Source organism: Falco biarmicus, chromosome 7 (assembly GCF_023638135.1).
Source record: "Falco biarmicus isolate bFalBia1 chromosome 7, bFalBia1.pri, whole genome shotgun sequence".
Classification (NCBI taxonomy): Eukaryota; Metazoa; Chordata; class Aves; order Falconiformes; family Falconidae; genus Falco; species Falco biarmicus.
Window position 1 is genome coordinate 10,121,978 of NC_079294.1, and position 14,002 is coordinate 10,135,979.

Genomic DNA, 14,002 nt, shown 5'->3' on the forward strand with positions numbered 1-14,002 from the left:
ACCACCTACGTGTAACAGGGAGTTTTAATTCTGAAACCCGGATCTAACGTCCTAGTTGAGTATGCAACAAATGCAGTCACCACAAGAAATAAAACCTGCTTAGCTAAAACTACAGCGATGTCTCTGGAAAGGCTGACCAATGATGAAGACAAAAACTTTGGTGAGTCCAGCTGTAAAAAAGTTCTCTTCTAATACTTTGGTAATACTCAGGACTTATTTTTCCTACTTGTTGTGAAGTCAAGAACTGTGAAAAGAAAGAGAATCCACAAATACAAATATACTTTGAACATACACTCTTTAGATTACTTTATCTGGAACTTTCCATTGATACTTTTAAAATGAAGTAACATATTTTTAATTATTACAGGTAGCCTTCCACGGATAATAAAATTGTTCCTAACAAGTTTTACCAGCAATGTTGATGCAGTGGCTAGCAAATATGTGGAGGAAATCAGTGGAGGAAAAGGAAAAAGAAGCTGGAAATGAATATTCTTTCTCCTCAGCTACCTAGGCTTTATGTAAAAGTACTTTTCCGAAGAAAGGGTGAGTTGCTGTCACTGAATACGCACTGCTGACTCTGCGTTAAGAACAATTAAGTGATTTCACTGTACATTCTAATATTGGGAGATAATAAATTATTTTCTAATTATGAGTATTTAACGTGTTAGGATCCTATTTTCTGTTCTTTTTTTTTTTTTTTTGCTTCTCCTTACTTTTCTCTGTACTTTTTGCCATCTTAACAGCTGGAAGACAATTCTGGAAGTTTAGAGCATGGGATCGAGTCATTATGTAATTAAATTAATTGTGTTAATGTCTGATTAAAAATGCTGTGTATTTTTTATTTGTAGTGAAATTTCAGAATAGTATACTTTGCTGTTCTTCCTTCTCCCCTTTTTAAGTGTATTTGAGTATCAGTTGCCTCTTTTTCTCTTTTTGTCTATAAAGTTCGTCCCGTAGTTGACTTTGGGACTTGCCTCTTTTCAGTGTAACTGTCTGAAAAGGTTTCACAGAGTATTTGAGTACGTTTAAAATGGCAACACCGAATGGCTTTCTGTGCATCTGTTGAAGTTTGCCCTGTTGTAGGTTTTGGTTTATGGATTTATTTTTATTTTTTGTTTTGTTTTTTTACTAAGCAAGGAGTACATGTACTTGGCAAGCTCCTGCTTAATACTCCCACAACTGGCAGTGAGATTTGTGGACGTGGAAATTTGAAACCCTTCCCTTTAAGTTCTACTGTTGTTTACCAGCTGGTTTTTAGACTGAAGACTGGCAAACAATACTAGATAGTAATGACATAGAAATTCTATTGTAATTGCATTTCACGCATAAGAAGAGAGGATAAGAATGTTTTAGTCATTTATATTTGGTTGGTGGTCATGGCATGTTTCCAGAGTTGCAGTGAAGGAGGACGTGGTACTCCGTAGAATATTTTTCAGGCCACCTCCATGTCCGGGTTGGTGGCACTGAGGTTATCTCGGGAAAGGCAGAAGTGACAGGTTTAGCCTTTTGTGGCAGGCTTGTTTAAAACGATTCTGAGGTGCCGTGAAACCTAAGCATCACTGTAACTTGGGTTTGGGGGAAAAAAAGAAAAGGTGACCACACAAAAAAAAAAACCTGAACAAAACTGTACAGTTATGGCTATGTGTAAATTATTGTGCGGATAGTAAATAAATGTGTTGTATTTCTAAATATGTATTAATATCAGATGAAGTATTATCTTGGGCTAAAACCCACTAGGAATACAATTTCAATATTTTTCCCAGGCAGGCCAAAGAACCACGTAAACAATCTTCCAGATTAAGGAGTTGCCATAACGACGTGTGGTGGAGGACGGGCAACAAGCGCGGTGAACGCGAGGGCTCCCAGAAGCCGGGCTGGCTCGGTCCCGAGGATTTCCCCGAAACGTCCCCTCGCCAGCAGCGAACAAAGCCCACCGGAGCCGTGAGTCCACGGGCGGCGGCGGCTCCGGTAAGTGCGGGCACCGGCGCAGCCGAGGGGTAGAGAAGGCCAGCGGCGGCCGGGATGCCCTCCCTCCCGGAGCGGTTCGGGGGGCGAGGCTGAGGCGAACGCGCTCTGGGGGAAGGTGAACGCCGGACAGGGAAGCAAACACCCGCGCAGGGGCCGCCCGGGCGGCGAAGCCAAGGTCAGCGCTGTGGGGTGTCTGACAGCAGGACCCTCCGCCGCGCCGGGCAGGACCGCGGGCCGAGGGCTGGGGGTGCGCGGGGGGGCGGCGGCGCTCAGCCCGCCCCCCGCTCTCTGCCCCTTGACGTGGCGCGGACTCTCGCATCAGCCATGTTGCCTGCGTCGGCAGCGCCGGGGCGGCTGCGTGCGGGCGGGCGAGAGCGAGAGGCGGCGGCGGCGGCCGGGACGCGGGGTGAGCGGGCAGGGCCGGGGCTGAGGCGGGCAGCGGGGGGCCGGAGGCGGCCGGCGGGGTGGGCTGGGGGCGCCGCGGGGAGGATAGTCCTTCTGCTGGCGTGGGGTCGGCAGCCCCGCTCCCCGCGCTGCGTGGGTACGGGGGCACCTCGGGCCGCGGGGCCTGGAGGGAGAGGGGGGTTCCCCTCAGGGGGGTTTCGGGCGCTCACGCCGCCCTCCGTGGCAGTAGGGGGGGGTCCCCCCGGGCGGGCTGAAGCTGCTCGCCGGAGGGGCTGGGGGTACCGCTGGCGGCTGTTCCGCGGCCTCCCGAGCCGGCGCTGCGTCCGCCCCTTCTCGTGAGGCGGCCGCCGAGAGCCCCATCCTCTGCGGGGGCGACCGGGCCGGGCCTGCGGGGAACGGCCGCCGCCGCGCCGGGTGCCAAGTGCTCCCCGGGTCCGCGTCCTGGTGCCGCTGCCAGGCCCTCGCAGGGAGCCTTGCGATGCAGGTAAAGCCACACAAAATTTTATTTAGGCAGGCCCTGCTGCATTTGAATACATGTGTTTTGGTGTTGTTTTTTTTCTTTAATTCAGGCGGGTTGTTAAATACACTGGTTGTTTAAAAAAAAAAAAAGTCCTCAGTGAACGAAACTGGGACAGCAGGTTTGGAGGATGGCTGTGTTTGAGTAGTGAAAATGAAATTTTTATGTTGTCAATTTGACAACTTGCAGTTGCTTTAGATAAGTACTAAGTCATTCTGCTTGTATATTTGAGTTTTTCCTTGGAACGGAGGTAATTTGAATCTGAAATGCTGATTCTGGCATTAAAAATTAATTAAAGGTTTATTATTGATGTCTTATTTCACCAGATTGTTAATGCATAATAAACCGGAAGAATAAGTTTGTTGTAAGGGAAGTGCATGGTGACCTGTACTGCTTTAGTGGCGTTTAAATACAGGGCCATATGAGGGACTTTGGACCGTCTATGCTGGAACTCTTAAAATGCTGTGGAGAGAAATGTTTTCCTGTTGTATTTATGTGCTTCTAAGGATTAGTGGGTATTATTTTGGTGATACTCTGTATTGGTACACATGTACATGTGGCATGTAAACGTTTAAAGGTGCTGAGATGAAGAAGGAGCTTCTACAATAGAAGAAATGGTTTGTAGTTGCTTTCAGAAGCATTTCAAAATAATGTTGTTTCAAAGTAATGCATCTCAAAGCTGTTTATTCAGCTATAGGATAGCTTTCCGAATGGTGTATCAAACATGTTTGATATGTGTGATGGTTAGAAATTCCTAACTGTAGTCTGAATCCTGTTATTTAAGTGAGAATCAAGCCTTCATGGCAGATATAGTCAGCCTGTGACTCTTCATGCAATTCAGGTGTGGCTTCTTTGTGTGACACAGAGTGAAATTGCCGTGGTGCAGGGATGCGAGGTAAATTCAGCCTTGGCAGTGGGAGGGAGGAAGCAGGCCAGGAAGGATGGCTGGTCTTGTCTGGATGTCTCATTCTGCAGCAAAGCTAAAGCAGTGACACCCCAGCATGGGAGCTGTTGCTGTGTAGCTGTCTCAAAAATCACTTCTTTGTGGTTTTCTGAGGTGGGCAGTATGTGTTTTGTGGCATTCAGGTGTATGAAGTTTGATATGTAGCCTTGTGGGTCAGGAGAATTTGCTGCTCTGGTGCATCTCCACACGTGTCCTAGAAAATGTGCCTGCATAGCTTGATACTGGTACTGAAACTGAACGTAACTTGTCAGACCATTAGTTTCACACCGATGAATGATGAAATAAGTAAGCATTATTGGCTCTGGAAAGGAAGAGGGTGGAAGAAAAGATGGAGGAAAGTTTGATTATTAGCAGGCTCTGCCTTCTGAATAGGAAATACATGCTTTACTAGAAAATGGTATTCAACTGAGAAAAAAATTTCCAACATATCTTTCATGTATGTATGTGTGCTTCATTAGGCACTGCACACCAGTGTTTGTACAATGCCCTCTGAGGGCAGTAACTGAGTGGTAAAAGTAATGTCCACGTAAAACCTTTCAAATGTAGCTAGAGTAGAATGTGGAGGAAAGACTTTAAAGTCCAGTAGAGAGAGTTGGAATTCACGTTGCAGTGTATGGAGATAGAGTTGGTGGACTTTATAGCGGATGCCTATGGAGTGGCTGAAACAGCCTTTAAGCTGCAGTTTTCTGTGTCTTCTAAGGAGGTAATTTTAAAAGGAGAGATTATTCAGTTTGTGGTTATAGCTGAGGTGGCTGCCTCGTGCAGATTCTTGTATCAATACCCTGTTTTTTAGGGGCAATGTTTCTTTACCTTTTTACAAAACACTGATGGATTGTGATATATTAGGAGAGAAATCTCTTAAATTCTAGATCCTTTTCAAATACCAGGCTATTTCTTCTCTTAGCTGAATTACCTTCTGTCTCTGATCCCTCTGTACTGATTATGACTTCCAGATAGTCTCTCCCTTCGGTTTTGCTCAGTTCTGTCCTCTGCCCAGTGACCTCTTTCAGCCTGATGGCCTTGGAGCAATTTGAGTAAAAGCGATGGTGGAAGTGCTGTCATGCACAAAGTCCCATACAGCTCCTTGTGTTGCAGTTGCCATGACATGTAGATTTGCCTCTCGTATCAGTAAGGTGACACGCCCTTTAAAATGTTGGCAGATGAATTATCATAGTATTTCTATTACAATGTGGAGATAAGTGGTAGCACCTGTGGAAGACATTAAGAGAAAGGTACTCTATAGAGTTAAGTTTGCCTGTCACACTGTGTTTTTATAGAAACAATTTGGAGACTGGTTTTTGTAGCTTTCATCACATGCTGACAGTTGATTATTTCCTAGTGATGTTAACTGTGAAATGTGGGGCTTCTCTGAGTTTTATGCATGTTGTTAATTTGTTTTCTTAAAAGCCAGCATTAGAATAAAACCATTACATTAAATTATGATTTAAAAGAACTTCAAAAGTTTTGAACTGTCATAGAAATGAAAGGTGCAATGCCATTATAATTGTAGTAGAGATAGGTCTTTACGAATAGAGAGTTTTCCAGGAGTCACTCTTAGCATGTGTAATTGCAGGACTAAGAAGGTCAGTGTGCTTGTAGAAACTCCTGATTTAAATCCCAGTTCAGGAGGATTCCAGTGTTTCTAAAAGCTGTGTGTTAACTTCGTACAGTCTAAGTTGAGACCTAGGAGTATTTTCCCAGACCATCTCTTAGGTGGTTCATGTAGACTAAGTAAATTCTTAGTTACTAGGCAGTGGGAGTTTAGATACCGTAGTTGCTGGAAAAACCTGTACTATTTGTACTATGAAATGTACTGGGAAGCATGCAGCACGTATTCACGAACAGTGTGTATATAGCTGAGGGTCTTTGGGTTGCAGGGAGGGAGTGTGCTGCTTGGTGGATTTCCCACATGTTCCCAGGTACCTGTTGAACTTTTCAGATGTGTCTGTATTCCAGCTTCTGAGTAACTGGCTGAAAATTTTGAAAGCCTTAGGTTGGTGCCCAGAATGGTAATTGCAAACAATTAGGCACGTCTTGATAAGTAATGGAGTGGAACATGAGCTTATTTTTTACAAAGTTACTTCCTAGCATTGCTGTAGGAATGTACTCTTGTGCAGTATTGTGTTGTTACTCCTTTACATTTAGGCTGCATCGTGAGTTATCAAAACTATGGTTAGAAAAGTCTTATAAAATATGTTACAGTAGAAGACATAAAGCAAGTACACTTAGGAGAAGTATTTTTTGCTATTTGATTCTTGAAAGAAGTTAAACAGTTTTCAAGAACGAATGATTCTTGAATAATGAACAGAATGAATAACTAAATGCATTAGTGAAAGTTCCTAAAGCAGTGTGTATTTTTCTGTAAGCACATCTTTTTTTTTTTTTATAGTGTCAGTGTGCTGCATAATCTCATCTCTGATCTAACCTAGAATTACTGCTTTAGTTGCAACATTTCTTGACCAAGTTTGTTGCTTAAGTCAGGAAGTGCAGAAGATGGACTGTTTTAACACTGTGTATTTTAACTTGGTCAAATATTTGTTATTTTGAAGAGGTTGCTGCATCCTAGGAGCCTTAATTTCTTTTTCTTTCACCTTGGAATTCTGTGTGTTGCTTTTAGGGTTTAAGAAGTACTACTCAGTCTTTATTGATTGTAACTGAGTTACAGTGTTTGAATGTGTGACTGTCATTAAGTGCATTCAGTATTTAGTGATTAGGAATGTTTGCATTGTAACCATTCTGCTAATGGTTATATTTTTATTTTAGTGATAAACAGAGAAGTTGACCATGACAACCTTCCTGGAATTTATCCAGCAGAACGAGGACAGAGATGGTGTTAGATTCAGCTGGAATGTTTGGCCTTCAAGTCGTCTTGAAGCCACAAGAATGGTAGTCCCAGTGGCTGCCCTCTTCACACCGCTGAAAGAACGGCCAGACTTGCCTCCTATTCAGTATGAGCCAGTTTTGTGCAGCAGGACCACGTGTCGAGCGGTTCTGAATCCCTTATGGTAAACATAATATATATTTTTACTCCTAAAGATTGTTTGTAAGGTAAAATATTGAATAGTGCCAGTTCAACTATGCAAAAGATCTGTTGTGTGGAAATTCAAGTACTCCTTACATGAGTATTGTGCTGTTGTGTATTTGAATATACAGCTCAAACTTTTAGATCTTGGAAGTTTCTGTATATAAATTTGGATATATAACATATATACTTAAAGCATAGCTTTCACTTAACCAGTCTTTTAAATGTACTTCATTTAACTAATGATTAGGTATGTTATTCTTCTGGAACTACACACTTTGTGAGTTAGTATACTACTGCACTTTGCCTCTAGAAAATTATCTGGGTAGAAAGTTACTATGCTGTCTTTTTAACTATTGAGCCCTGCTATATTAATTTCCAAGTGAAATAAACTGTATTTATTACTGACCTTAGTTCATTTGTAGATCAAAGCAGGCTAGCTGGTTTAGTTTACCAAAACAGAAGTTGAAAGAAGTGATAGATGGATAGACAGACAGACAAATAAATACATCAGCTTTTCATATTCTCTCATGCCTACTTTTGTTCAAGCTAAAAGGTGGTATTGGCATGAGCACAGATGATTGTGGGCTAATCACGGATAAGTTTAGGTTGGAAGCAGAGGAAGTGTTTCATATGTCATTCCAATCACAGAATTATGGAAAAGGAACAGAACAATTTCTAAGGTGGAGTTTGATAGGCATGGGAAAGGTACTGAGTAATAGTGAGAGATTAGACATGATGTAAAAGATCCTGTAGAACGAACTCAGTTCTGTCGGTCCCTACTTGGGAGAAAAGGTGATTTCAAAGCAGGTGTAAAGTTGTGTTTCAGTATTAAACACACACAGTGGCCAATTACACGGGGAGTCAGACTTAGTGGAAGCTAACTTTTTCAGAAGTATTATCTTTTATTGAGGGCTGGAAGAAAAATAATGGAAAGTCAGGACTGTCAGATCCCTGACATTACAGTGTGTACTTTTTTCCTCTATCAGGTATGCAATTCATGACTGGATTTTTTTTTTCTTTTTTTTTTTTTTTTACAAGGTGAGATTAGAGACTCAGTTTGGGGGGACCTTTTGAAGCCTGTGGTGCAGGTGGCACAGTGCATTGGGCTAGTTAATCAGCAGCCCCTGAAATTAGTATAGATCATTTGATCTCAGTAGAGCTGTGTTGTCTTTACAGCATGATGGGATTTATCCAAAGATTTAATGATATTTTAAAAACAGTAGCACTTGTAGACAGGAGAAGATGTGATAGCAAGAAGTTTACATTGAGAGCTTGTGAAGTTCACTTTCCCTTAAGATGTGAGTAGGACTTTGTAAGACATCTTTGTGACATGAGGATAGATGTTGCATTTTTTATTTTAATTATCTGAATGCTAATAAAAATGTAGATGAAAGGAGATAGGCTCATCAGTTGAAAAAATATTATTTTCACTTAAGTTGGAACCTGTTGTTTTTTAGGGCATAATGCATATTCAGGATAGTCTCAGACTGTGACAGCTAATAGACTGAGAAAAGAGAAAAATGACAAAGCAGGGAGAGTTAAAATAATTTGCCTCAAACCATGCAGAAAGTCTCTAATAAAGGTGCTGAGTCTGTATTCTGAAATCTCTTGTTTACTACTTTTCCTTGAAGACCATTCTTCCTCCCTAAAGGTAATAATTTGCCTGATGTATCTGTGTAAGACTACACTTATTTGTAAAATGGGTATTTAGGAGAAAGTATATTAGGGGGAAGCTTTTTGAAAGTCATTGTGTTTTGAAAAATTAGAAGAAATGTATTCTAGGGTCAGTGGAGGAAAATGAATTGTTCGTACTGTATAAACTTCTGTTACTCTATTTTTCTAGCCAGGTGGATTACCGAGCAAAACTCTGGGCTTGCAACTTCTGTTACCAGAGAAATCAGGTAAGAAAATGAAACATTCAGGATATAAATAATTTTTTTAATAAGTTAAAAGTGAAAATCCTCATTTTTCAAATTATAGTTGCAAACTGAAGTTGACAGCAAGAGTGTGAGTGTGCAGCTATACCTTCAGAGATTGCAATGAGATTTTTTTCATGACAGCAATAGCAAACATCTGTTGCAGAGGAAAATAGTCCATATGTATGTTTTTTTTTTTTCTAGAAGTTGTAATATTTTATTTATACTTAATTTCTATGTTTTTATTTGCAGTTTCCTCCTACCTATGCTGGCATATCTGAAATGAATCAGCCAGCTGAACTTTTGCCTCAGTTCTCCAGCATTGAATATGTAGTACAGGTAAAATCATTAAATAAAATCTTTAACATCTATAGCCTTGCAATATACAAAAATAATTACCTTTGGTTTTCTTTACTGTATTTTAGTGGCTGTGAGTCTGTATGTGCTTGTTAGTAGACTGAACATTTATGTCATCAATTGGAAATGGAAAGAATAACTTTTTACAAGAACAAAAGGATGGCTAGTAAGACTGGTTTAACAAAAAAAAAAAAAGAAGAGGCAATTCTTCTACTGGGTCTGTTTCTTTACCAGGAGTTTAATTTGTGTTTGTGCTGGGGGTCTGCTTACTGCTGTTGCTTGCTCAAACGATTTCAGTTCAAATTTGACTGATTGTTGATTCATGTCTTATTAATGATTTGAATTTAAGTTTGTATTTGAATGATTATGAGTTAGTTTTAGGGCTGGCTGGTTTAGAGAAAACAGCTAATACATATTCAGTTCAGGTGTTTGAATTTTAATATTTGTTCTCTTTGAGAAGATACTTGAATAGAAATAAAAAGTGGACCTAAACTGCAAAATTGCAAACATTTGCAAAAATTCTGTTTTTGAGGTTTAAAATTTGTAAGACTTCAGTGAGGTGTTCAGATATGTGAAGAGTGGACTGAACAGAAACTTTACTTTTTGCCAACTCTTGTAATGCAAAGTAAAGGAGATGTTTGCTCATAGTACAGCAAAATTAGTTTATAAAGCATAGAAAGAACTGATGAACTCTAGAGTAAAAGTATGAGGTGGATGGAATGTCATTAAGTTGGAATATTTTGTAATTGTGAATAGCTTTATGACTATTATGTTAACTTGGAGCAAAAAAAGCTGATTATATTGCTTCAGAAGTATCATGACATCCTGAAAGGATTTTTTTCTTCTGTAGTGTTTCATTTTTGTGCAAAGTTCATTATGGTAGGGGTTTTGTTCACGCTTAGCCCCAGTTACAGATTACTACTTGAGCGGGAGCTGTTAGGTGGAATGTTGATGTTATTGGTATGATTCAAATTAAAACTTTTACAAAATGTACTTTATTTCATTTTTGATCCTGTAAATACTGCTTTTTTATGTCATTATGTTTATGTTTCTTAAAGCGTGGTCCTCAGATGCCTTTGATATTCCTTTATGTTGTGGACACATGCATGGAAGATGAAGACTTGCAAGCTCTGAAGGAATCCATGCAAATGTCACTTAGTCTTCTGCCACCAACTGCGTTAGTAGGTCTCATTACCTTTGGCCGAATGGTGCAAGTTCATGAGCTTGGCTGTGAAGGAATTTCTAAAAGTTACGTCTTCAGAGGAACAAAGGACCTATCTGCAAAACAGCTTCAGGTAACGCACAAAAGCAACCAAAAAGAAATCATGATGCTGAAGAACTTAAGGTAGTCTGTAAACAAATTTTGTAATAAAATCTTATGTATTTGACTACAGGAAATGTTAGGACTTACAAAAGTAGCTGTTTCACAAGTTGGTCGGGGTCCTCAAGTGCAGCAGCCACCACCATCTAACAGGTAATGTGCTTAAAACATCTAAGAAGCATACCTTGACTACACTGATTTACTGGAAACTTATGTTTTATGACAATGAAAACAATCAACTGACAGTTGAACCTTTTGATCAGCCACAAATTTACCAGGAGACTAATGGTTATAGCCTTTTTGTTTCCTACAGTTAGTACTGGAAATAAAAAACTTTATGGGTGATAGTAAAATCATCTGGATGATGCTTTGGTAATGTTCTGAGAGAAAGTTACATAGGCATGCTGTAGATGTGTAAGTAATGATGCTTCTGTTGGTTGGTATGCTGGAAAGTGTATTAACACTTTAGTGCCCCTTTCTTATGTGGATATCCAGTTTGGTCTTCCCTTTTTCTCCCTCTTCTGCTCCTCTCCCATCCCCTTCTGTCTTTCCTTTGGAAGTTGCAGGTTGGTGTTGTGATTCTCCTGTGTATTCTGCTGTGACACAGAAGAAATGAAAGAAATTATAAAAAAGAGAGGCAGTTTTGCAGTCCCTGCCTTGCAATAAATAGCTGTGTTTATAGACGGCCTGTAGCAGAGAGCACAAAAAATTCTGTATATGTTAATGTTTCTTCCAGTCATTGATTTTCACTGCAGTAGTGAAACTTGAGTTTCTTTTTGAGATACATAGGTCATCATCTCCTGTGTTCTTTTGGTTAGATAGGGTTCTTTCTGGATAGTGGTGATATCGCTAAGTCAACAAGTTTTTATTTTACAAGCTCTTTGCTGAACTTCTTGAGCTGAGTATGCTGTGCATGTAGTAGTACCAGTCTGCATTATGTGGGTGAGACAGGCATTGTTCTGAATCCAGACTAGAATCTGGAAATAGACATTGCTGCTATATGTCTAATACATTGCTAGTGAGCAACTGATAAAATTTTTTATTTAACAATTTGAATCTAAACTAGTTCCATGTATTTGTTTACAGGTTTTTGCAGCCAGTGCAGAAAATTGATATGAATCTTACTGATCTTTTGGGTGAACTGCAACGGGATCCTTGGCCTGTTCCGCAAGGAAAACGGCCCTTACGTTCTTCTGGAGTGGCTCTTTCTATAGCTGTAGGGCTCCTTGAGGTAATAGCTTTAACTACAGTTGTGCTAATATGTAAATAGATCATTTAGGTGCAGAAGAGCTGCCATAATCAATATGTAAAACCCTTAGTAATTGATACTAGATTTGTATGATGATTCTGATGGATATCGTCCCTTAGATGTGTAGAATAATTGTAGGTGTTTATGCACTTTAATGAGGCAAAATTGAGACTTTGAATTAATGGCAGATCTAAGTTTTGGGAGGGGAGAAAGTGCAGTTATTGTTGGAATCCTATCAACATAAATACCTGCATAGCTATTTCTTTTGTTCAGTTTGTAGCAAAACCTGATGATTTTATTTGTCTTTTATTTCATGCAGTGCACTTTTCCTAACACCGGTGCACGTATAATGATGTTCATTGGAGGACCAGCTACTCAAGGACCTGGCATGGTTGTAGGAGATGAATTGAAGTTACCTATAAGATCATGGCATGACATTGAAAAAGACAATGCTAAATATGTTAAAAAGGGTACTAAGGTAAGTGATGATCATGGGTGTTATTTTAGGCATCTTACCAGTAAGTAAACATTTACATTGCCTGGCACTGTAAAATACTGTTAGTAGCAAATGTATAAAGAGCTGGGAATTGTGTGGTTTTGTTTATCTGTTTCTGACTAGTGGTACGTCTTCAGGAATTTCTTTGGAAATTTCAGTATATTGAGTTAGGACTTTGTCTAGCTCACGTTGGAGTGTTTCTCTAGTTTTAAGTCAGAAAATATTTATGTGACTAAGTGGTATGTCTAGAGTAAGGCTGTCTGCTTTGAATTCACACAGCTGCTCAGAACTATCTCTGTAGCTGGGGGAGGGTTAGGCGCCAGAGTTTAGGCATAGTTCATTTCATCTTAAAAGTAGATCTGGGCAGGTGAACAGCATCCAAAACCTGTTGAATTCATCTTAACTGATTATGATGGGAGCTGGAACAACTAGATCAGTCGCAGGCACCTGTCATTAGAGACACTTGAGATTAGAGAGGTAAATTCAACTCTGTGTGTTGTATCTAGTACTTTAAAATGCAAAGTTTAAAAAGTGAAAATCAAGGTCATTTTTTAGTTTAAAAAGCAACGACTGGTCTGTCTAGTGTGAGTCAGGTTCTCAGCTGGTCAGAAAAAAAACCCCAAGTGCTGAAAATTCCTTCTGAATTTTAACTTCAGGAAAAAAACCCTTTTAGCTTGTATTAGAATATGATGTGTATAAAGTCTGATAATGTTGTTTTAGAAGAAATTTTGAGAGTTTAAGATTTAATATGAAAATGAGGAGAGTTCATGTCGTAAATTGCTATGAACTGTATTTTCATCTTGGATTTAGCATTTTGAAGCCCTGGCTAATCGGGCTGCAACAAATGGTCATGTTATTGACATATATGCATGTGCATTGGATCAGACTGGTCTTCTGGAGATGAAGTGTTGTCCCAACTACACTGGGTATGTGCCTATTCATTTTTAAGTAGTACATGAAGATACAGGGTTTTTTTTTTTATTATTGTTTTAACAGGAAGCACTTAAGGAAAACATTCTGCTACTTAAAAAAGAAAAACAATGTACAAACCCACTCTGATACACTGTGATGGTTGCGTTTGTACTGGAATTTTGGAATTTCTCAGCTTCTGGCAAATTTGTCACCACAATTGTGTGTTTAATCAGAAGGGGTTTTGCTGTTTTTCTTTTAATATGATCTGTTTGAGGCTTAAATGTCTTTTAAACTGGCAATTTATCCTATGCACTGGTGCTGTTTTTCAGTGTATGTATATGTAAGCTGCAGTTTTCAGTGAAGATAAGGACTTTTCATCCTTTTCTTGCTGTTCAGAGTGATTCAAAACCCTGTGTTATCTTTTTGTCTTATGTCCCCCTTCTATATCCTATTGTTCATAGGTTCAACTACTGTTTAGGTGACTATCAGATTCATCTGTTGGTCCTGAGTTTTTACTCCCTCTATCCAGTTCTACATTTTAGACATGGTCTTGTTTTGCCATCAGTTCACTTTAGTATGATCAAAGCAAGTTCTAGTCTTTCTTGTGAAACTGCTCCCCTGTTTCTTCCACGTCACTGTGGAAGATACCCTCACCCTTGCTGTTACACAGATCTACAGTCTGATAAAGCTTTTGACTCTTGCTTGCATGTCATTAATTTTGTAATTCCTGCCAGTTGTTCCTCCATATTTTTTCAAAGACTATCTTTTTCTCTTTCTGAGAGTCTCTTCTACTCTCGTAATGTGTACACTCATCTGATTTTGATTTTTAGGTTAGATTTCCATATTTGGTCTGGTTTCTTTTTGCCAAGGTC

General features: G+C 39.7%; 1 protein-coding gene across 3 annotated transcripts in view; it reads left to right on the forward strand.

The window, feature by feature from the left end:
- Positions 1 to 384: 384 nt before the first annotated feature.
- The window catches only part of SEC23A (SEC23 homolog A, COPII coat complex component), a 30,896-nt gene continuing 17,278 nt past the window's right edge, over positions 385 to 14,002 (forward strand). Inside the window, exons 1-10 of one of the 3 annotated variants that reach the window (XM_056346485.1) lie at positions 385 to 543; positions 1,764 to 1,968; positions 6,618 to 6,859; positions 8,723 to 8,780; positions 9,048 to 9,134; positions 10,211 to 10,447; positions 10,547 to 10,626; positions 11,560 to 11,704; positions 12,042 to 12,200; positions 13,029 to 13,144. In XM_056346485.1, the coding sequence (XP_056202460.1) occupies positions 6,639 to 6,859; positions 8,723 to 8,780; positions 9,048 to 9,134; positions 10,211 to 10,447; positions 10,547 to 10,626; positions 11,560 to 11,704; positions 12,042 to 12,200; positions 13,029 to 13,144 (1,103 nt within the window). In that variant the 5' untranslated portion in view covers positions 385 to 543; positions 1,764 to 1,968; positions 6,618 to 6,638. Of the gene's footprint in view, positions 544 to 1,763; positions 1,969 to 2,018; positions 2,144 to 2,192; positions 2,375 to 6,617; positions 6,860 to 8,722; positions 8,781 to 9,047; positions 9,135 to 10,210; positions 10,448 to 10,546; positions 10,627 to 11,559; positions 11,705 to 12,041; positions 12,201 to 13,028; positions 13,145 to 14,002 lie in introns of those variants that run through there. The other 2 variants (XM_056346486.1, XM_056346484.1) reach the window with 2 other exon arrangements.